At 37.4% G+C, this 21,751-nt stretch overlaps 2 protein-coding genes and 2 non-coding genes across 4 annotated transcripts; all 4 read right to left on the reverse strand.

The window, feature by feature from the left end:
• Positions 1-388: 388 nt before the first annotated feature.
• LOC143530435 (U4 spliceosomal RNA) lies at positions 389-541 on the reverse strand. The gene has a single exon (XR_013134851.1). It is a non-coding gene; the product is annotated as a U4 spliceosomal RNA (small nuclear RNA).
• A 3,012-nt stretch (positions 542-3,553) lies between these two features.
• Positions 3,554-3,705, reverse strand: LOC143530436 (U4 spliceosomal RNA). Its single transcript, XR_013134852.1, has one exon. It is a non-coding gene; the product is annotated as a U4 spliceosomal RNA (small nuclear RNA).
• Positions 3,706-4,455: 750 nt separating this feature from the next.
• LOC143530379 (cation/H(+) antiporter 1-like) lies at positions 4,456-13,316 on the reverse strand. The gene is made up of 4 exons (XM_077025928.1): positions 13,160-13,316; positions 6,131-7,129; positions 4,887-5,806; positions 4,456-4,820 (listed from the first exon to the last, which is right to left on the reverse strand). Exons 1-4 carry the CDS (start codon positions 13,313-13,315, stop codon positions 4,565-4,567), a joined length of 2,331 nt encoding a protein of 776 aa, XP_076882043.1. The 5' UTR covers position 13,316; the 3' UTR covers positions 4,456-4,564.
• A 2,045-nt stretch (positions 13,317-15,361) lies between these two features.
• Positions 15,362-18,071, reverse strand: LOC143530380 (uncharacterized). Its single transcript, XM_077025929.1, has 3 exons — positions 17,893-18,071; positions 16,349-17,729; positions 15,362-16,264 (listed from the first exon to the last, which is right to left on the reverse strand). Exons 2-3 carry the CDS (start codon positions 17,279-17,281, stop codon positions 15,620-15,622), a joined length of 1,578 nt encoding a protein of 525 aa, XP_076882044.1. The 5' UTR covers positions 17,282-17,729; positions 17,893-18,071; the 3' UTR covers positions 15,362-15,619.
• Between the last annotated feature and the right edge of the window lie 3,680 nt (positions 18,072-21,751).

Consider the following 21,751-nt stretch of genomic DNA (forward strand, 5'->3'; position numbering starts at 1 on the left):
CAAAGAACCGTTTTAACGCGTACAAAGAAACGCATTCTATTTATTAAAAAAGAAGATTATAAAAAAGTTGTGCTGCCGGATTACAAAGAACCGTTTTAACGCGTACAAAGAAACGTTTAAATGCGTTAGGTAAGCGTGGAACATTTAGCAAAGCCCTGTTACAAAACCGAACTGAGATTTTTTAAAAGTTTCAGCTTTTTTTCTGGTTGTTGATATATCTTGCTTATTATCTATCTAACAAATTATAGTTTTTACTGAAACAATGTTTCTTCTATTTGTAACTTGTGTCATAAGAAAAAAAATTTAGTGTGTACTAAAAATCAATGTAAATATTGTTTATAAAAATCGAAGTCTTTATAAGATAAAAGCTTTTAACTACAAATTGTAGGACTTTACCCTTGAAAGAAAGTCCTTCCAGAAATTCTCGATGGCTAAGGGAGACCCAAAGCCAAGGAGGGGGTTTGGAAATAGTTTTCAACCAGCAATTGACGCGCCTCAGTTATTACCTCATTAGCTGCGTCATTGCCCCAAGCGCAAAGATGCCTTAACCGATAACCCTGACACCTCTTTTATACACCCAGGTCTCACTTCCTTTCATATCCCCCACCGATGTGGGATCAGTCAAAACTTCAGTTTCCAATGTATTCAACCTGCTTTTGTCTACTTTATTTCGTCGTTACGTGTTTCTATAATTATACCTAAAGGTAACTCAATCAAACTGATGTTTTTTTCTCTAGTCGTTGATTGAAGTCTACTTTGCTTTCATATGATTTGTGATTGTGTTGATTCAGATGGCGTCATCGAAGACTGTCAAGCGTCAAAGTGCTCTTTTTGTAGGGTGGGGGAGGGTGTTTTATTAAACAGAGATATTAAGTCTTACAGAATGATTAAAGTTTAAGGTAGTTGATTTTTATGTCAACTTCAAGGGGAATGGTAGAATGTTGTGTGCATCCTAAGTTAGGTTACCAAATGCACCATCATAAGTATGTTAGATATCTTTAAAGTGTTGGCATTTGTGCAGTGGTGACGCTTTTAACTATCGGTCTCAAAACAACACTAGTTCTTTTTATTATTAGATACATCCAGTTGCTCTCATTTTATCTTTAGTGTGATTAGAAATCCAAACCTTAAATTATGTAAGAGGTGAGAAAACGGGCATATGGTGGGTGGCTAAGCAGGCCAAAATGGGTTGGTCAGGGTTAGGCTAAGTTTTATGAAGAGCTAACCTTTTCAAGAATTTTGCATATAATATATTACGTATGCATATAATATAAGAATCACAAGCCCAAACAAATGACCAGAAAGTCAAAAAAACGGCAATGTTACTGCTTCTTTATATTTACTTACAATTCTTTGTAAAGGAAGCAAAAACAATTGCTTGGTGAGTAATAGTATTAGTAAACCAAGCAACAGTTTACAATTAAAAAGTCAAATTTCAAATTCCTACACCGTGGCACCACGCTGTTTTATTCATTCTCTTCTATTCTTTTTAAGCCAGTTCCCACATCTACTACTGAACTATCTTTCTTCTCTTTATAAAATGTGCTTCCAGTTTTTTAAACACCTGTTTGGTTTGCGCTTGCCTGTGCTCAAGTGAGGGCATTAAAGATGGTAGGACAAAAGCCTGTGCTCAAGTGAAGGGTATTTAAACACCGGACGACTCGATTTGATCAGATTGGGCCCACTGGTGCGTAAAATGGCTTGTGCGTTCCACAGCTAGTGAGTTGAAGAATGAAGCATGTAGCTTGGCCGAAAGCTCAGGTTATGTAATTTCTGTTGGTGTAGGGACGACTCGATTTGATCAGATTGGGCCCACTGGTGCGTAAAATGGCTTGTGCGTTCCACAGCTAGTGAGTTGAAGATGGTATTAAAGATGGTAGGACAAAAGCCTGTGCTCAAGTGAAGGGTATTTAAACACCGGACGACTCGATTTGATCAGATTGGGCCCACTGGTGCGTAAAATGGCTTGTGCGTTCCACAGCTAGTGAGTTGAAGAATGAAGCATGTAGCTTGGCCGAAAGCTCAGGTTATGTAATTTCTGTTGGTGTAGGGACGACTCGATTTGATCAGATTGGGCCCACTGGTGCGTAAAATGGCTTGTGCGTTCCACAGCTAGTGAGTTGAAGATGGTATTAAAGATGGTAGGACAAAAGCCTGTGCTCAAGTGAAGGGTATTTAAACACCGGACGACTCGATTTGATCAGATTGGGCCCACTGGTGCGTAAAATGGCTTGTGCGTTCCACATCTAGTGAGTTGAAGAATGAAGCATGTAGCTTGGCCGAAAGCTCAGGTTATGTAATTTCTGTTGGTGTAGGGACGACTCGATTTGATCAGATTGGGCCCACTCGTGCGTAAAATGGCTTGTGCGTTCCACAGCTAGTGAGTTGAAGAATGAAGCATGTAGCTTGGCCGAAAGCTCAGGTTATGTAATTTCTGTTGGTGTAGGTGATACTACGTAACAAGGGCTGGCTTCACAGAGCTGCAAAAGCATTCCACTCATGGTGAAAAGAAGGATAACAGGTTGGGAGAGAACATAACTTTTGTTTAACGTTTTAAAAAGCCCAACAAACAGTTGGGGTTTTCAATATAAACCCAACACACATAGCTAATATTTAGTAATGTTGTACATGTTACTAAATTAATAGTAGTATGTTAAAGTTTTGTTTATACATTTGCAAATGCTCATTGTTATAAATAATAAAAACTTTTTGGAAAGAATGTGGAATTTGTAAATGTTAAGGAAGTTTGGTTTACACTTTAGCTAGGGAAAACTTATGTTCGGCCAATTGTAAACTTGCGGTGGCTCATTGTAAATCTACTAATTTACAGGAAGTGTACGAACAATGCAAGTTTTAAGATGCCGGACGCCATGTTTACAGAGGACTTTTGATGGAAATCTCAATGTAGAGGGATGGCATTTATAGGGTACTTTACCGTTGGAGCAACTTCTGGATTTTTGTTTGAAGCAAGCTTAATGGTTAGCAGTATAACACATACTAATTAGTTTAAAGCTAACATTTTATGTTGCGGTTTGTTAGGTGAAGCCGTGAAGGGTGTGCCTTTTCCTTCAAATCGTCTCCGTCTTCATCATTTTCATCTAATATCATAATCATCCTCAATATCTTAAATCATCTTTGAATCACTTTTCGGTTTTAGTTCGTTTGATTTAGAGTGTTACTTGGATGATTTTTATTGTGTTTCTTTGATTTTGTACAATTCTTGGGTGAAACATTTGTTGTTTGGGTTTAGTAATAACAGATTCAACATTTGTGACAGGAAGTCAAAACAAGTGCAATCTGATAAAGATATTGGGAACCTACTGTGCTACTCATACACAAACATAAAACACAAATACAAAGATAATGTCTATGTTGCTTCTCGTTGTGCTCTTAGCATCTTTGTGTCATTATAAGCATGCACCGTTGGCCTTTATAAAAATTACATGAAACATAACTTCCAAAAAATTAAACATTATAAAAGATTTACAAGTATTTAAATTTTTAATAATAATAAAAACAATAAAATAACAAAGATTCATAAAATTTATATCTAGCCTTTACCCTCGAAAGAGAGTCCTTCCAAAAATTCTTGATGGCTAAGGAAGACCCTAAGCCAAGAAGGGGGTTTGGAAATAGTTTTCAACCAGCAATTAACGCGCCTTGGTTATTACTCATTAGCTGAGTAATTGCCCCAAGCGCAAAGATACCTAAATCAATTATCCTGACACCTCTTTTATACAACTAAGCCTCACTTCCTTTCATATCTCCCCACCGATGTGGGATCAAACCTTTAATATCTTATCTGCGTCATTATTGTTTCTTAAATTTGCTGCCATTGTTTCGTATCTGTGGGACCATGTCAAGGGAATGAGATCAATATCCCTGAACTCGTTTACAATCATGATGATGGTCTGGAGTACCGTCCGATGATGGATTATTCAACGGGTTAGAGAGTGACCACCCTATAGTTTACGGTGCATCCCCGGTGTCTGTGTACTCTCTGTGAGGTGTATCTCACAGAATCAGTATAATGCTTAGCTTGTAGGCACGTAAATGAACCGACGTTTGGTGAACTGTCTGACCAGAAGTCGCTTATGTTCGTTTATTCAATAAAATATGCTTGTTATGTTCTTTTACATATTCAAAATAATTTATTGGTGTAAAACTGGTGGATTCATACATCAATTGAGCGAAGAATAGAGATTTGTTTACATCCATCGGTTGACAACAATACAAATTAACTGTCACATCTATTTTGTACATTAAAAGTTCATAAAACTGACTCTGCTCTCTATAATGTTTTCCCTTGCTTCACTTAGCAGGATAAAAACAATGAAAACCTATAGATAAACATAAATTATAAATATTATACCACCATTTTTAAAGACCAAAATACCCTTCCCGATAAACTGACCAAAAACTTCTCAATTCAACAGCACAAAGTTTGTATGGTTGGACCGCCTCGTGTGCTGCATGCAATGCTCTATACTCTTTCCAACTTCAAAGATTCAAGCTGCTCGTTTTGAAGAAACTATTTATAGCGCGCAGCCATCTATAACAAAGGTCATCTGTGTTGTTGCACAACCAAAACCGAACCGCTAATATCAAACTCACTAGAAGCCAGGAAATCACCTACTACACCGAGCTCGGGGCATTCTTCCCAGTCACTGATTCCAGTTGTTAAAAGGCATTCACCTCTACCACCTTTACCTACTATAAACATTGAGTAGGTTTCCATCATGTCTCTTAATACCATTCCTGTTTCCGCCCCGTTGTCCACATACTTTTCAACAAATCTCACTTTCCCTGATGTCACATACCTGAAAATACAATTAAAAATATTTTGACATAAGTATTAAAAAAACAATAAATTTATTTGATCATACCTGTGATAAAAATTTGCTAAGGCAGAACTATCCGCCTCATCAACTTCTGTTTCACGGTTCTGTATCGACACTACAACATCATCCTCCATTCTGGAAACATTAATCCTTTCATTAGCATCTTTTGCTGACGTCGGTAAAAACCTAAATATAGTAACACTAGAATGATGATGTGTACTAAGCCGTTTACTAAACCCCAATGCCTCACGGTCATCAGGCCCACCAAAAAACAAAATTGCAATCTGCTGCAACGACTCAGAACCCGCAGCCTGTGTACCCGTGGTAATATGACCGCGGTCAACAAGAATCGCCACTGTACATTGAGCGCTTCTCAACACTTTTTGGTTAGTATTTCTAATACCATCTTTATCATTCTCAAATTTCCCGTCAATTCTTTGATGTTTATGAAACGGAAGAACAATAAACGAGGCCCGAACATTACTAGCAAAGGCACAAACATCTTGATACATGGTTGAAAAAGGTGCAACTGTTTTAACTTGATGAACCATCATTTTTGTTTCTTCAATGTACAAATCGACCGCTTCGTTTATTTCCACCGCGTCATTACTATCTTCATCTGATTCATCACTAAACTCGTCTTCTTCTTGATCGTAAAATGATGAATTTCTTTTTGTTTTATCAGGAAGCTCGACTAAGTGCATTAAGTATGGAGAAATGGGAACGCTATCCGATCCCCTTAGAGATACAATAAGTTTCACCATACAGTTAACCGGATGGCGACTATGCACGCACGTGAGTAGTTTTAATTCTTTTTCAGGACTGTGATATTCCATGGGTATGTGTTTGACACCAATTGTGTTACTTTCTCTTCTTACCAAGAAACTAATTAGTGAAGCTGAGATTAGGGAGTTAATTACTACTGCTGAAACCATTAAATTGTAAAATATTGAACTGTTCAACACCTGCATTAGTAAAAAATATTAACTGACAACTATTAATCATCTATTTATATGTAATGAAATGAGTTTTTTGAGACAGTGTTGGTGTAAAACTAATTATTTAGTCTCAAAAGCAGAATATGTTTATCTAAAAGTCAAGTATATGAACTTTAAAACTTGTGAGTATATATGTTACAAAGTTAGTTGACTACTTGTTGGCTTACTATGCAAAAAGATACAATCTTTGTCAACTAAAGTCAACTTCATTAAGATATGTTGATAATGACACACTAAAAATGCAACAATACAAACATAAAAAACCACTAAATCAAGCTAAAAAAAACTTACTTTATTCTGCATAGCTGTGGTCAAAGTCAAAATATCCACATGACCCTTCATGTTCATCAAAAAAGCAAGAAGAACACCTTCATTTAACGGTGTCTTTAAATACCAACACGCAGCAGCGGTCCCAACAATCTTACCACCAATACTCAGCACAATAATCATCAAAACAATTGCAACTCGTTTTAACTCGTTTAAATAACTCGTATCCGCTTTAAACCCTGTGTACCCAAAATAAATCGGGAAAATGAAATTGCGAACTGTATATGTAAGAATAGCTAATAATGTTCGAGCTGATTTCCCGCCACGTGGGAACGTGGACCCCATTAGAAAACAAGCTATTATGCTGCTAAATCCCATAGTTTCTAATGTCATTGCAGCAACAAGAATAACTGAACAAAGTAACATCACTTCAATAGCTTGAAGATTCTTTTCTTCTCGGTTTCGTTTATTAAGCCAGTTAACAAAATGTGTGGTAAAAATAATAACTCCCACAAGAAGTAAAAGTGAACAAAAGGCCATGAGTGCCCAACCATTAACCGTTCGTTTATGCTTCTCACCGGATATTATAACCAAAATAAACACAGCATACATGTCACCAATTAACGAAGAGGATACAGCTAATCTCCCAATATCTGACGTGGCAAACTTTAAATCTGCAGCCATACGAAACACGATTGGAGATGCAGTGTTGGCTAACACCACTGTGATGATTAATGCTAACGTAAACCGTGAACCACGTGATCCAGTTTCTTCGTATACGAATAAAGAAATGGCGGATGCGAATATTGTGCACATTAAACAACCACCGCACGCGATGATTATTACGGGGCGTAAGTTTCTCATTAAGTAAGAGATGTCCATTTCAAGGCCTAACAGAAACATGATGGTTATTCTGCAGTATAATGCCATACTTTCATAGAAATCAACAGCAAAGTTTTGAAAGAAGAAGACGTGCATTGATGGTAGTCTTGATAAACCCGATGGACCTAGCACAAACCCTGCCTGTGGTATGGAAAAGAACCCAATAAAAAACTTAAACGGTATAATTGTTTAACATTATGCAGTATAAAACTGTTAATCAACAAAAATGCATAGTTTGTAGATTTTTACTCAGTCTTGGCGTATAGATAATTTTAGGGGAGGGAATATGTTATTTCAAGGAGATTTATAGCTACCCTTTTCATGTCTTTCTGATATTTTATCTGTTACTACTTGCTGCTATAGTTTTCTCAACATTTTGTGTTATTGCTATTAACTTTTGTACCTATTGTTTTGTTGTTGTTTAGGATACTCATACTATACATAATACATGTCAAAAATAAAATAAAATGTAACACTGTAGACAAATCGCACATCAGTTGTGAGAAGGAGAGATATTGGTTATTAGAGTATAATTGGGAAGAGATATTTTATATTTGTAAATTATTGTTTTACTTATTTACTTTGTCAACTCTCCCTCAATCATAGGAGAGTTTTATGTATTCTTGTATTATATATAGTCATCAATATACAATCCCTCATTATTGAGGTTGATATTCTTTACATGGTATCACCCTAACACATCGATCCTCTCTCCTTCCTTCCCTACCAATTCGCAGCCCCCTTCTCTTCTTCCTCTTCCATGGCCGAAAACTCTTCTGCTCAATCGGAGTCACTTTCCATGAGCACCTTGCTACATCTTGTCACACTTAAACTTACCCCAACCAATTACTTGGTTTGGAAGAATCACATGCTCCCTATTTTTGCCTTCCAAAATCTTCTCCATCATGTTAATGGATCTCTGCCGCAACCATCCTCTACCATAACCAGTGATAACAAAATAATACCCAATCCCGATTTCAATACCTGGAAAGCCAATGATCAAAAAGCTGTGATTATTCTCAATGCCTCCTTGACCGAGGAGGTTGCCTCGGAGGTCCTTGGTATCTCCGGTGCTCGCAATATTTGGCTCTCCCTTGAATCTGCTTTCAGCAACTCCTCCGTTAAACGCATGTATTCCCTTCGTGACACCCTTCGTCAACTTACCAAAGGTACCTCTTCCGTCTCTGATTATAGTCGGAAGTTTAAATCTATTTGTGACCAACTAGCCGTTATCGGACAACCGGTGCTCGAGATGGACAAGTTTCATTGATATCTTTGTGGGCTCGGTCCATCGTTTGAGAATTTTTCCGTGTCTATTCGGAATGTCAAGCCTGCTCCGTTATTTCGTGACCTCGTCTCTCAAGCCGAGAGCCACGAAATCTTCATGCAAACGATTCATGGTAACACCACTCCTCCTGCGGCCTTCACTGCTCAACATGGTCGTAGGGACTCTTCCTCAAATCGGAATCGTGGTGCTAATAATCGTGATGGCCAGAATCGTGGGGGGTCAAACAGTGATCGTGGGAACTCATCTCAGAGTCGTAGCCGCTTCTTTGACAAATGGCCACCCAAATGCCAAATCTGCCGAGCCCCTAGTCACTATGCAACATCGTGCCCTGACTTGTACAAGTATGCTAAAAACCACTCCACACACCGATGAGTCTCTTGCAAAGGCATTTCATGCTCAATGCCATGTGACCAACAACACACCAGATTGGAACGTTGATTCTGGTGCAACCGCTCATATGACACCAGAATTTGTTTCTCTTCATCAATCCGCTCCTTATCAAGGTAATCATGGTGTCATTTTTGGCAATGGTATGTCGCTCCCTATTACTCATACGGGTACTTCCGTTATTTCAAATGATATTAAACTTCGAGATGTTTTGGTCATCCCAAACCTGACCAAGAAACTTTTATCGGTCAGCAAATTAACTTCTGATTATCCGGTTGATGTGCTTTTGTCTCAACCTTTCTTTCATATTTAGGATCGGATAACCAAAAGAATTCTCGCTAAAGGAGAATGTGAAATGACCTTTACGTGTTGAAAGAGATCCCTCAAGCCTTGGTTGCATCTGTTACAAATCGAGCATCCTTTGAACTTTGGCACGCTCGTTTAGGCCACGTTTGTTATGATTCTATTTCTGTTTTGAATAAGTTGGGTGCAATTTCTGTCACTTCAGTTTTACCTAAACCGAACATTTGTGTTTCTTGTCAGTTGGCAAAGGGCCAAAAACTTTCTTTTGATGTTAATGTTAAACGGTCATTGAATCCAGTAGACCTTATTCATTGTGATTTATGGGGACCATCCCCAGTTGGGTCAAAGGATGGTTACTTGTATCATGTTGTGTTCATTGATGATTTTTCCAGGTTTACGTGGTTTTATCCCTTGAAAACCAAGACGGGTTTTATGCGGTTTTACCCATATTCATTAATCTTGTGCAAACACAATGTGGAAGAAAGATTAAAGTCTTTCAGAGCGATGGAGGCACTGAATTTGTTAACCACACGGTTCGTAAAATTTTTGAAGATAACGGTACTTTTCATCGTTTTTCGTGTCCTTACGCGCCCCAACAAAATGGGCGTGCAGAACGGAAACATCGACCCATTGTCGAGACGGGTCTTGCTATGTTATTTAATGCTCATATTCCGGCTCAGTTCTGGGAGGAGGCCTTCCAATCGGCCACTTATATTATCAATCGGCTTCCCACTTCTTTATTGGATAACAAGTCTCCTTTCCAAGTTTTATTCAATCATGAGCCGAAATTTGCTAACTTTCTGGTGTTTGGTTGCCAAGTTTTTCCGTGTTTGCGAGAATACTCAAAACACAAGCTAGCACCGCGAAGTCTTCCTTACATTTTTATTGGTTATAGCTCTCAGTACAAAGGATATCGGTGTCTCGATCCTTCAACATCTCGCATATATGTTACACGACACGCTCGTTTTAATGAGACAATTTTTCCATTTACTGGGGTGGTTTATACTAATGCAATTTCTCAATCTGAGGTAACAACTTTTTTGGATGATTTTTCAATTTCTTCTACGCCTATTGTACCAACAAATCAACCTCCAATCTCTTCAAAATCTAATATTGACTCAATTGGTGTTAATGAAACTGGGCCTTGCAATTTATGTCATCCAGATCCACCTCACACTACACCTTCTACCCACCTAAATAACAACCCACCACCTAGCCCATCCCTCAGCCCAACTACTGCCGCTCCCTTACCCGATCCTCCAAGCCCACCTCAAATACACTTGTCAAACCATCAACCAAATCACGAGTCCACTGCCTCCTCACCACATTCTCAACCGAATAATTCCACTCAACCAACAAACCCAACTTCCACTCATACGATGAATACTCGATCCAAGTCTGGGATATTTAAGCCCAAACACTATGCGGATCTAGCTTCCCTTTCAAATCACCCCCTACATATTGCATTAACAGCCCTGACAGAACCACGTGGCTACAAGACCACGATGAAAGACCCGAAATGGCTGCACGCCATGAATGAAGAGCTAATGGCATTGCATCAAAATGAAACATGGGCATTGGTCCCTCGTCCCTCGTCTACAAATGTGGTAGGTTCAAAATGGGTTTATCGTATCAAGTATTATTCAGATCGCTCAGTTGAACGATACAAAGCACGATTGGTCGCTCAAGGTTTTACCCAGATTCCGGGACTTGATTTCTCACACACAATCAGTCCCGTTGTCAAAGCTTCCACCGTTCGCATTGTCTTATCTCTAGCCGTTTTAAATGATTGGCAGTTACACCAGCTTGATGTAAAAAATGCGTTTTTAAACGGCAGCCTAAACGAGACCGTATTTATGGAGCAGCCTCTGGGGTTTATTGATTCCAAATTTCCCAACCATGTATGCAAGTTGTCTAAGGCTATCCACGGTCTCAACCAGGCTCCCCGTGCATGGTTTCATCGGTTGAGTTCCTTCCTTGTTTCCTATGGCTTCTCCTGTAGCCGTGCCGACACCTCCCTATTTATTTATCAACGAGATGGTTGTATCATGTATCTCCTTGTCTACGTTGATGATCTTATTCTCACGGGAAGCAATGAACTTCATATTGGTTCCTTTATATCCCGGCTCAACAAGGAATTCGCCACCAAGAATCTTGGAGCCCTCAACTATTTCCTTGGCCTTGAAGTAGCATATACCGATTCCGGTATCTTCCTCACTCAATCGAAATATGCAATGGACATTTTGAAACGTGATGAGTTGATTGACTCTAAGCCGATTGCTACTCCTCTTGCGCCATTGGAATCATTTACATCGGACGGTGAACAGTTTGATGATCCAACTCTCTATCGATCAATGGTGGGAGTTCTCCAGTACTTGACTATCACGAGACATGATCTATCTTATGCGGTTAATCAAGTCTTCCAGTTTTTACATGCTCCAACCATTGATCATTTCAAAGCAGTAAAGCGAATACTCCGTTATGTCAAAGATACTCTCTCGTTTGGTCTTACTTTTAGTAAACCGATTAAATCCTGGCTGGTTGGTTACTCCGACGCTGATTGGGCGCGTTGTACACACGTCGGTTAACCTATGGATACTCTATATTTCTGGGAGGTAATCTAATATCTTGGAGTGCGAAGAAACAACCCACTTTTTCTAGATCAAGCCGTGAATCGGAGTATCGTGCTATGGCAAACACGGCGGCAGAACTTGTTTGGATCACTCACTTACTGAAGGAACTTAATGCTCTACCCCCAGACCGGCCTACACTTTTATGTGACAATAAAAAGTGCTATTTTCATGACTCAGAATCCTGCTTCACACAAGCGGGCCAAACATATTGATCTCGATTATCACTTTTTCGAGAATTGGTTACTTCGGGTAAACTCTACACTCGTTTTGTGCCTACCAATCTCCAGGTGGCTGACATCTTCACAAAGAGTCTTCCACGTGCTCCCTTTGAGGCTTTTCGTACTATGCTTCGGCTTGGTCCACCACCTTTTTGATTGAAGGGGGGTATCAGAGTATAATTGGGAAGAGATATTTTATATTTGTAAATTATTGTTTTACTTATTTACTTTGTCAACTCTCCCTCAATCATATGAGAGTTTTATGTATTCTTGTATTATATATAGTCATCAATATACAATCCCTCATTATTGAGGTTGATATTCTTTACATTGGTTCATAAAAAACTACCGACTCAAATATTATCAACAGGTTTTGAACGCATTGGCAGCGGATGAGACTTAAGAGATGAATGCTACAGCTAATCGCTTTTTTGGATTGGGGCCATCCTAGTCTGTTAAGCCTCTACTTGGGGGTGAAACCGATAATATCAGTTGGTATAAGGGCTGGATGTTACAAGAAATATAATCATCATGTAATTGGTGCCAAGGGATGCATTTGGTTTGGATTATGAGCCAAAGATTCTTACTATAGTCACCTCACTCTTTAAACAAATTGTAATTTATGCTTATAATATTCACTTTGCAAATCACATAATTTGAAATTGAGACCAGATCGAACCTAGCCGAGCCGAGCCATACGTTTGCGAGCCAATCGAGATCGGATTGATAAAAAGCTAGAAATGATGCAAGCTTTTTCGAGCTCAAACCTCAAATAAAGCTTGTTTAGTTATCGAGCCCGAGCTTTTTATGGGTAACTTGTTTAGGCTCGTCGAGCACTCGAGCCGTAACTAGCCCTGTGTATTTTTAAGTTTACCTATGTTGGACTTCTATGTGTTGATTTCACACTAGACAGCCGGGCTTAGGCAAGTTTAAAGTTTTTATTATAATTATATAAAAAATAATAAAAAACGTATGTAAATTTATTAAAAAATAATTAAAAACGTATCTAAATTAATTAAAATATAATAAACGAGTCGAATCCAAGTTTGATAGAAACGACTCAAGTGCCAAGCTCGTTTACACAAGGGCAAAATTATGTAATTAAATTAGAGAAAATGATCATAAATTAAAGGTAAGGCATATTCCTATAATGAAAACAGCATATGTGAATACATGATCATATCTCCTAGGATTTGGAGCAATTCAATGTAATAGAACAGAAAAGAACAGAACATATAATTTGAATAATAAACAGAGAAAAACAAAAGCATGCATGCATGTATGCAATTGAAAGAATGAATGGTTAATGTGTGAGATGGAATGGAAGACGTGACGTACTTACGAGGATCTGAGCAAGGGGTGCAGGCTGGCCTAGTTTCTTGAGGAAGATCTGGAAAACATGGGACAGAACCAAGATGGCGGAGACCTGGGTGGTCATCGTCAATGCTGGGTTAATCATGTCGTTATCCGGGCATGATAACTCCGTCGTTTCATCCATGCTTGCTAATGCTATATTATATTATATCAAAGATTCAATTTCTTTATTTTTATTTTATCCAAGAAACAATGATTTGCAGATTTTGTTGAAGATGAATTAGAAATGAAGGTGAGGGAGAGATCATCCCGCAAATTTCCCAGCTTTTCGTTAAACGCGTCTATTTTTATTTTTTATAACATTTTAATTATGATTTATGCAATAAACAATATAGAATGAAAATATAGTATAGATGTTAAAGGTGTGTTAAGTCGGGTTGGTTCGGTTGTGGGGGCTTAATCATAACCATAATCGAGCTTCTATCATGGACGATTGCTTAATAATAACCACAACCAAATGGTAAGTTAACCATAGGTTGGTTGACGCGTGGATTAATTATATTTGGTTCTCTTTGTTTCGGTTGAAAATGATTCGGTTATGATGCTTCAGGCTTGAAGTTTCAAAGCTGAAAATTGTGAAAACTGATACCCCCAATAGCCGGTTTGATTACTAACTGATTTGTGGTCGTCAAAAACCTTACCTAATAGAATCGGTTAGGTTGTTAACCAAATCGAAAAATAGCTGGTCAAATAACTAGTTTTTTTTTTTGAAAAAATTAATGCTTTCTCAATAAAATACTAGATATGTAAATTATACTCAATATAATTCTTTATTTTATTTGTTTTTGAGATTTAAAAAATTACAAAACATGATTTCGTTAAAAGAAGCATAAAATTGCTAATATATTTTATTTTGATATATAATGGTTGTCGTCGTCTTCATCATGTTTACACATCGCCTTCAGGACTAGTAGAGTGTGCCGATTCATCGTAGGTGAATTCATTATTGGAAAGTGGAATATCCCTTCCTCTTGCTACTTACTCGTGTATTTGTTCTTTCACAACGAGTTCATCTCAGAGCCTAGTAATATGTTGTACACGTTCCATCACGTACGTACAAGTAGTATTTCAATCAAATGCAAATTTTCATAAATATTGTAGTGTGCCGAGCTCTATGCCTCTATGGCCCGTTAGTATGGCCCGTCGAGTCTAAGCATCCGGTATCACTTTGATAAAATGAACTTTGATGTATCTATACTTTGATTAATACAATTATGGTTGTCTTATATTGTTTTTATAATTCTTAAAATCCATGATTATTCTTATTGAATATTGAATATGAGTGTGTAACTTTTATTAACTATTATTTTCAACTAATTAGGCATCATAAGGGGTATAACATTCCGGGGTTGTACAATCTACATAATTTGACCGAAATAGTGGAGTCTAAAAACTATATGTTGTTTAAGTTAACGCTATGTCAATGGTCAAGTGTAATTTTGAAATGTCATGCCTTTTGATCTTGATTGTTAAATATTTGTATATTCAAATAAACCCTAACTGTAAGTTTGAAACTTCATTCCCTTTGGTATCTTGAAATATATTCGGTACTTATACTTGAGTCTAATATTATTTTAAAATGACTTTAACTCACTCGTCGGTCGTCTGTAGCGTTTGACAATCCGGCCTCAATAACAAGTTTTGAGATCTCACCTGCCCTGACCATGGGGGCATTTCCACTTTATAAAATATAAATGCAAATGGTTAATCGTCTCGTTAAATATTTCAAAGGGATTTTAAGCTAAAGTGATATCTATCTAACTTAGATTGGTTATCTTACTTTTTCCGTCTCATTAAAAGTGTCCACATTTTTTTTATTTGTCTCGTTACAAATACCCATTTTCAAAATTTATTAACAAATTTTCAAGTTTACCCTTAACCACACACATTTAATATTAATAAACAATATTTATGGACCCAAATTCCAAGAACAATATTGTCATTTGGTAAACAAAAAAAGTAATCATTCAATCTACTTTGAACTTTGTGTTTTTCAAACCATGACACTTTTAATAGAACGAATAAAGTATTTTATTTTGGTTCCACTATTTAATGAAATAAAAAATCTATTAAGTTTCAAACCATGACACTTTTAATAGAATGAATAGAGTATTTTATTTTGGTTCCACTATTTAATGAAATAAAAAACCTATTAAGTTTCACTTGGTTGGATTGGTTTAACTTATACCATCTACCTAAAATACACCAGATCTATTGCTTAGAATCATGCATTAAAACAAGCATGGCAACAAAACATTATTCATCTTAGGAAAATACATAGTCAACATGCAATTTAAAAACATTTTACAAAACATATATTCAAACAACCCATTACAACATCTTAGGAAAGTACATAATCAACATGCAATTTACACACATTTTACAAAGCATATTCAAACAACCCCGTTAAATTAGAGAGCGACTAAGTTTAAACCTTGGGGTTTTCATAGCAAAGGACATGTTTGTTGGGCTTAAAGAGGTATCTAGAACGATACGTTGATCGAATTACATCACAAAACAAACTATATTGCAACCATATATACAAGAGGAACGGTAACAAAACAAACACGCAGATAAGTATAGGCATCCATAACAAACCCTTATGGTAGAGTACGAAAAAGCTGACACCAAAAGCGACCGTCATAGTTGTGATAGACAAGAAAAGAGTTAACAGACCTGAAATCAGCTTTTTGGGTACTGATTCCAAGAAATCACCTTCGGCATAACGCGACGTGAGGATGGATAGAAATATAAGAATTGAAGTACAAGACAAGAATAGAGAAATGGCATCTGCCACAACAAATACCATGAAAGTTACTTCAAAATGGAAGACAGGGATACCATTTGTTTCGTCATTGGTTTGGTTATATCCACCTGGAACGGTAAAAGCTGCAGCAAATACAATGGTTGCGATAAGGGCTGCAACCACCATACATTGATTAGCCGTTCCTTTCATCCACTTCTCACCTTGTGTGACTAGATTTTTGTGTTCCTTAGTGAATAACTCATGCGGTATTAGACCATCTTCGTTAACCTTTTCTTTATATGAACGAGGAATCATACTCTCTACTTCCTACACAAACAAACTAGAATAGTTATAAACAACTAACTAATCGTGGTATAAAAAATAATCCCACTAGACTAGAGAAGAGTATACCTGAAACCATAACAACTCTCTCTGCATCTGTAAAGCAACTCCTGACACATCTTCAAGTCGCTTTTGCTTGGCGATAGTTCCAACTAAGTGCAACATGTTGTTATTCCTCAGATCTTTTAGAGGAGTAATCAAATCCTTCATCGCACCTATCTCAAACAATAGGTTGTAGATACCCTCGTGACTATGTTTGACGGCAATGCGAAATATACTTTGATTATCATCATTTACCTTCCATATGAGATCAGGGTATAGACGCATCAGCTCAACTAAAAAGTAAGTGTTACCCATTTCCGCCGCAATAAAAAGCACCCGAGAAGAGCGTGTTTCCATTTTATGCCGCATGTCTCTAAGTATTTTCTCGGTAGCATCATTCATTTTCGTAATATGTTCAAAAATGACCCTTTTCAATTGGGAAGCTTGATCTTCCACTCGAATGTTCTTGATTACGTTTTGGCTTTTGTAATGCATGTTTGTAATATGTTCCGCAATGAGATTTTGTAGGTCAATTGCCTGATAAACTGGCTTATTGTTTTGCATGATCGTGTTAGGGGCCCCTTTGATTATCTTCTGAGTTTCATCATGCATGTACATAAGACGTTCAGAAATAAGGTTTTGCAGTTGTTGAGCTTGATCTACCTTCACAGAGGCTGGTTGGGTGTCTTGGTTAGTCGGATCTGGACAACTTGTTATTATGTTCTTGGTTTCTACACTCATTCCATCAACATGCTCAGAAATAAGTCTCTTAAGTTTCATAGCAATGATCCATCCAGAAACGGTTTTGATGTCTTGCCTAATCGAATCTGGCGGCCCTCTGAGTATGTCATTAATTTCATTCTTAGGCTTTTTTGCAATCTCTTCCCAAATGAATCTAAGCAATGGCATTGCATTCTTCCTTTCAGGAGCTGGAAGCAACAAACAGAAAATAAGCCACATTGATTATACTAATGACCAGTTTATCAGTATGAATTTGGATTTTTTACGGTTTATAAATATATCAAGTAATGTTATATATAATTGTTGTAGAACATTTTTCACATAAGGCATAGAAAAAAAATGACGCTTATTTATTTTTAAGAGGATTGTACAACGTGTAATAAACAAGAGTAGAAATGTTTACCAAAATTGATGATTCTTCTGATGATGTTAGAGTTCGTTTCAGGGAATGGTTCGCTTATGTTTCCAACTTCCGGATGCTTGTTTTGCGAATGTTGATTTGTAATCTGGATCTTGGAGTGGATATGTTTAGCCCAATTGATGGTCCTTGAGATGATATTAGGATTTGTTTCTGGAAATGCTTCAGGCTTGCGAGCCAAAACTCTGAGTACATTCCCAGTAGTGGTGCCAAGTTCTGGATAAGTTTTCACTATCTTCAAGGCCACATCTAAGAGAAATTTGATAACCACTTTGTGAGGGGCAAATTAATAAGAATTATGCATAAATAATAAAAAGTTAAACAACATATGTTGTGTGCAAGCACAATAATTAAATCACTATCATTAGACGGAAATATAGCAAAGCTTGAATGCGTTAAACTTCATGCTTACCGAACATATCATTCTCCACACATTTTTCAAGCAGCCAACCAAGATTCTGAGGTGTCCAGCAATCATCACGCAAGTCCTTGGAATGATTGTACAGATACTTCACCACGTCCACATTTCCAAACAAGGCAACCGTGTACAAGGGCAACATTCCTTTACTACCGGCGATTGAAAGCAAGGTCTTGTTCGGTAGTAATGTGATTATATATGTTTAATTTATGTGAAAAGAAAACTATTTTTAATAAAAAAAATGCATGAAAACTGACTTTATATATATTTTTTTTGTTTATTTATTTATGTGTATAAATACAATTGAACATAAACTCAATTATCTGAAACAAATATAACTTAATCATCGGTTTCTCAATTTATTTAAATATTTTATTTTAACACTTTCCATTTAGTTGTTTAATATTGTTATCACCTCAATATAATTTTTACTACATATGGTTGTAAATTACCATCCAAATTTCCTAGAAGATTCACGCTTCCAAACTTTGGAGCGTGTCCCATTACCTTGATTGGAAACGTCTAAGAAAATGTGTGGCAATCACTTTGTAGCAAATAGGTAAAAGAGAGTTTTAGAAGGAGAAACCAGGTTGATGTATTGAGAATAGCTCATGTGGTAGAGACATATGTTTTTTAAAGGATTAGTCTCAGGTTTAAATATGTGAAGTATGAGTAACATATGTCGTTTAAACAACTAACCCGAGGAAAAGCACAAACAATTACATATTAAATAAAAAAGGATCCCCTTGACGTAAGCCTTTCTCCAATTGAAACTCTTGAGTAGGACTTCCATTAATCGAAGTAGAGGCTCTAGCCGAAGCCAAACAAACATTAATCAATGTCAGGCATAATAAAATAATCTCAAATCAAATAATTATACGCTTTTTCAAAATCCAATATTAGCATCATCATATTCCATGTAGCTAATGAAGGGGCATGACTAGGTGAATTATTTGAAATCTTATCTTGTTTATGGGAACTGAGGCTTTGATAATTTCTGTGAAGTTTTAACTTGTTTTTGAAATTAAAGCTTGATGAATTTATATTATTGAAGATTGCTAGTGTTACTTGTGTACAGTTTACTTAGATAACATTTGTAAATTTTGTCAAGGCTTCAAGTAGGAAATTGTTAGGGTTTGTAAAACAATAAAGCCTTTTGGGCTTGTTATATCTAGGCCTGTTAGATGGGTTTGTTTTTTTTGGGTCTAAATTAGAAACCTTAATCTAGTATGTCTATACACACCCTATGATTAATCGTAATCTTTGCACCCGTCATAATGAAATAACCTAGTTGCAATTTATGATGTATGCCCCTCACTGGGACCGAACCATATAAAATTAACGTGTCATGTTCGTTTATTTTCTATTCTCTGTGTGATATTCCTTTGTGCGTCTGGGTGTGTTGATTCCGTTGCACCGCTTTGTTCCTAACATTTTTATAGTAAAGACTAAAGAGCAATGTTTATGATTAGGCTTAAGCATGCATCTAATATTATATGTTAATCTACTTACATCAATAAACACACCGTATTATTAACACCTTAGACCATTCGTAATGGAGCACTGTGCGCAACGTTTTGGGCCAAAACGCCGGAGGCACACCGCCCCCGCCGGCGTTTTGGGTATTTCTTTTTTTTCCGGCGTTTTCTACAAAACGCAACAATGGCACGAATTTCAACATATTTAACCGTTAATTTTGTTGAACAACTGATGGGTATTGAACAAGATCCAGATCCGCCCGTCTCAGAGTCGATTACATGCCGGATCCGACGCACAAGATCCAGATCCGTCGCCGTCGCACAGTCAATTACATGCCGGATCCGTCACACAAGATCCAGATCCGCCGCCGTCACCGTCACCGTCATACGTGTCGAGGTGATCTGGCTGAGATCCGCCATAACCGGAGGAGATGTGGAGGTGAGGTAGAGCTAGGGTTTTAGTGTCGTTAGATAGAAGGAAAGTGATTGTCATTGTTGTATTTTATTATTTTGGGTGTTGATATGATTGAAACCTTTATATGTTTGAGGTTAGAGGTGTTCAAAAAAACCGGTTACGGAACCGGTTTGGCCGGTTCAACCGGAAACCGGTTTTTTAAAAACCGGTTTTTTTAAAAACCGGTTTGACCGGTTTACGTAACCGGTTTACGTATCGGTTATACGTTTTGGAGCCAAAACCGGTTTTATAACCGGTTATAAAAAAAACCGGTTATTTTAAATAACCGGTTATTAAAAAACCGGTTAACCGGTTTTTAAAATAACCGGTTTATTACCGTTATAAAAAAAACCGGTTAACCGGTTTTTTAATAACCGGTTAACCGGTTAAACCGGTTTTCGAACGTTACCAAACGGCTTTATAGCCGTTTTTTTTTTTTTTTTGACCGTTTTTTAGCCGTTTTTTTTTTGTTTTTTTACCATTTTACCCCCACAAACATCTATATATAGTTTAGGTTGGGTATTGGTTAGATCACACTTGATTATACAACTCCAAACGCTCTAAACGTTTATTTCATACGCGATTATACAACTCCAAACGCTCTTCTTTCGTAGTCGTTTATTTCATACTCGAGTATACCACTCTTAATTCGTAGTCGATTATCATGGCCTCCCAAAGTGCTGCTTCATCGGTCAACATGGGTGCCTCGAACACGGGAGAAACCGTCGTTCGGGTCATCCCCACGAAACGAAACCAAGATATTTGGCAACATTTCGACCTATGCGAAATGTCTAACGGAACCCAAAAAGCTAGATGCAAACATTGTTTGAAGTTTTATAACAAAGAAGCAAACTCCAGTTTAAGAGCTCATGTAGAAAAGCCCTCTTGCAAGGTCTTGAAGGACGAATCCGGAAGTAGTTCGCAGCCGGAGATGACGAATCAAGGAACGGTGTTTACGTACGACCTTGAAGCGGTACGTCAACAGTTTGGCAACTTTGTGATTCAACAATCACTTCCTTTCAACCACTTCGACAACCCTCAATTCACGGAGATGATGCAAAAGTATGTTCAACCACGCTACCAACACGTAAGTCGTTCGACCCTTAGAAGAGATTGTCTTAAAGCATGGAAAAACGCTAAGTCCGAACTAATTTCATACTTTTCAAACTTACAAACTGGTGTGAACTTAACAACGGATGTGTGGTCGGTACCTAATGGTTCGCCCGACTCATACATTTGTGTGACGGCTCATTGGGTTGACCCCCGGTCGTGGCAAATGATGAAACGAACCGTTGCGTTTCAATTGTTTGATTACCCGCACACGGGTAGAAATATTTTTAAACTCTTGGATAAAGTCATTCGACAATACAAGATTGAAGATAAAATCTTTTCAATATCGTTTGATAACGCGTCCAACAATACGGCCGCGGTTGGCCATTTAAAATTAAAGTATAAACCTATCTGTGATGGAGCGTTTTTTCATAGCCGATGCATTGCACATATTATCAACTTGGCCGTGCAAGATGGGTTAAACGTGATCGAAACGCAAAGAAACAATTTTAAAAGAATGTTACGAGATGTTTTTAGCAACAATTCAACATTTTCAAGATACAAAAAATTTTGTGAAGAAGCTAACTGTCAATGGTTGGGGCCTAATTGGGATTGTCCAACAAGATGGAACTCGACTTGTGAAATGTTTGAGAAAGCCATCCAACAAAAACAATCGTTAATTGCGTTTCATCAAATTTTGTCAAATAGGGGTAAATGTGCACCGTACGATCCTAGAAACTGGTTATTGATTGAGATCGTTACGGAGGTTCTTCAAATTTTTAAATCTTGCACAACTAGTTTATCCGGGGTTTACTATCCAACAAGCCCCATTGCTTTACCAAAAATTGCTGTCATGTGCACAAAGTTGACT

Source organism: Bidens hawaiensis, unplaced genomic scaffold (genome assembly GCF_021521415.1).
Source record: "Bidens hawaiensis isolate Kalapana, Puna unplaced genomic scaffold, B.hawaiensis_p1.1 tig00008945_1, whole genome shotgun sequence".
NCBI lineage: Eukaryota > Viridiplantae > Streptophyta > Magnoliopsida > Asterales > Asteraceae > Bidens > Bidens hawaiensis.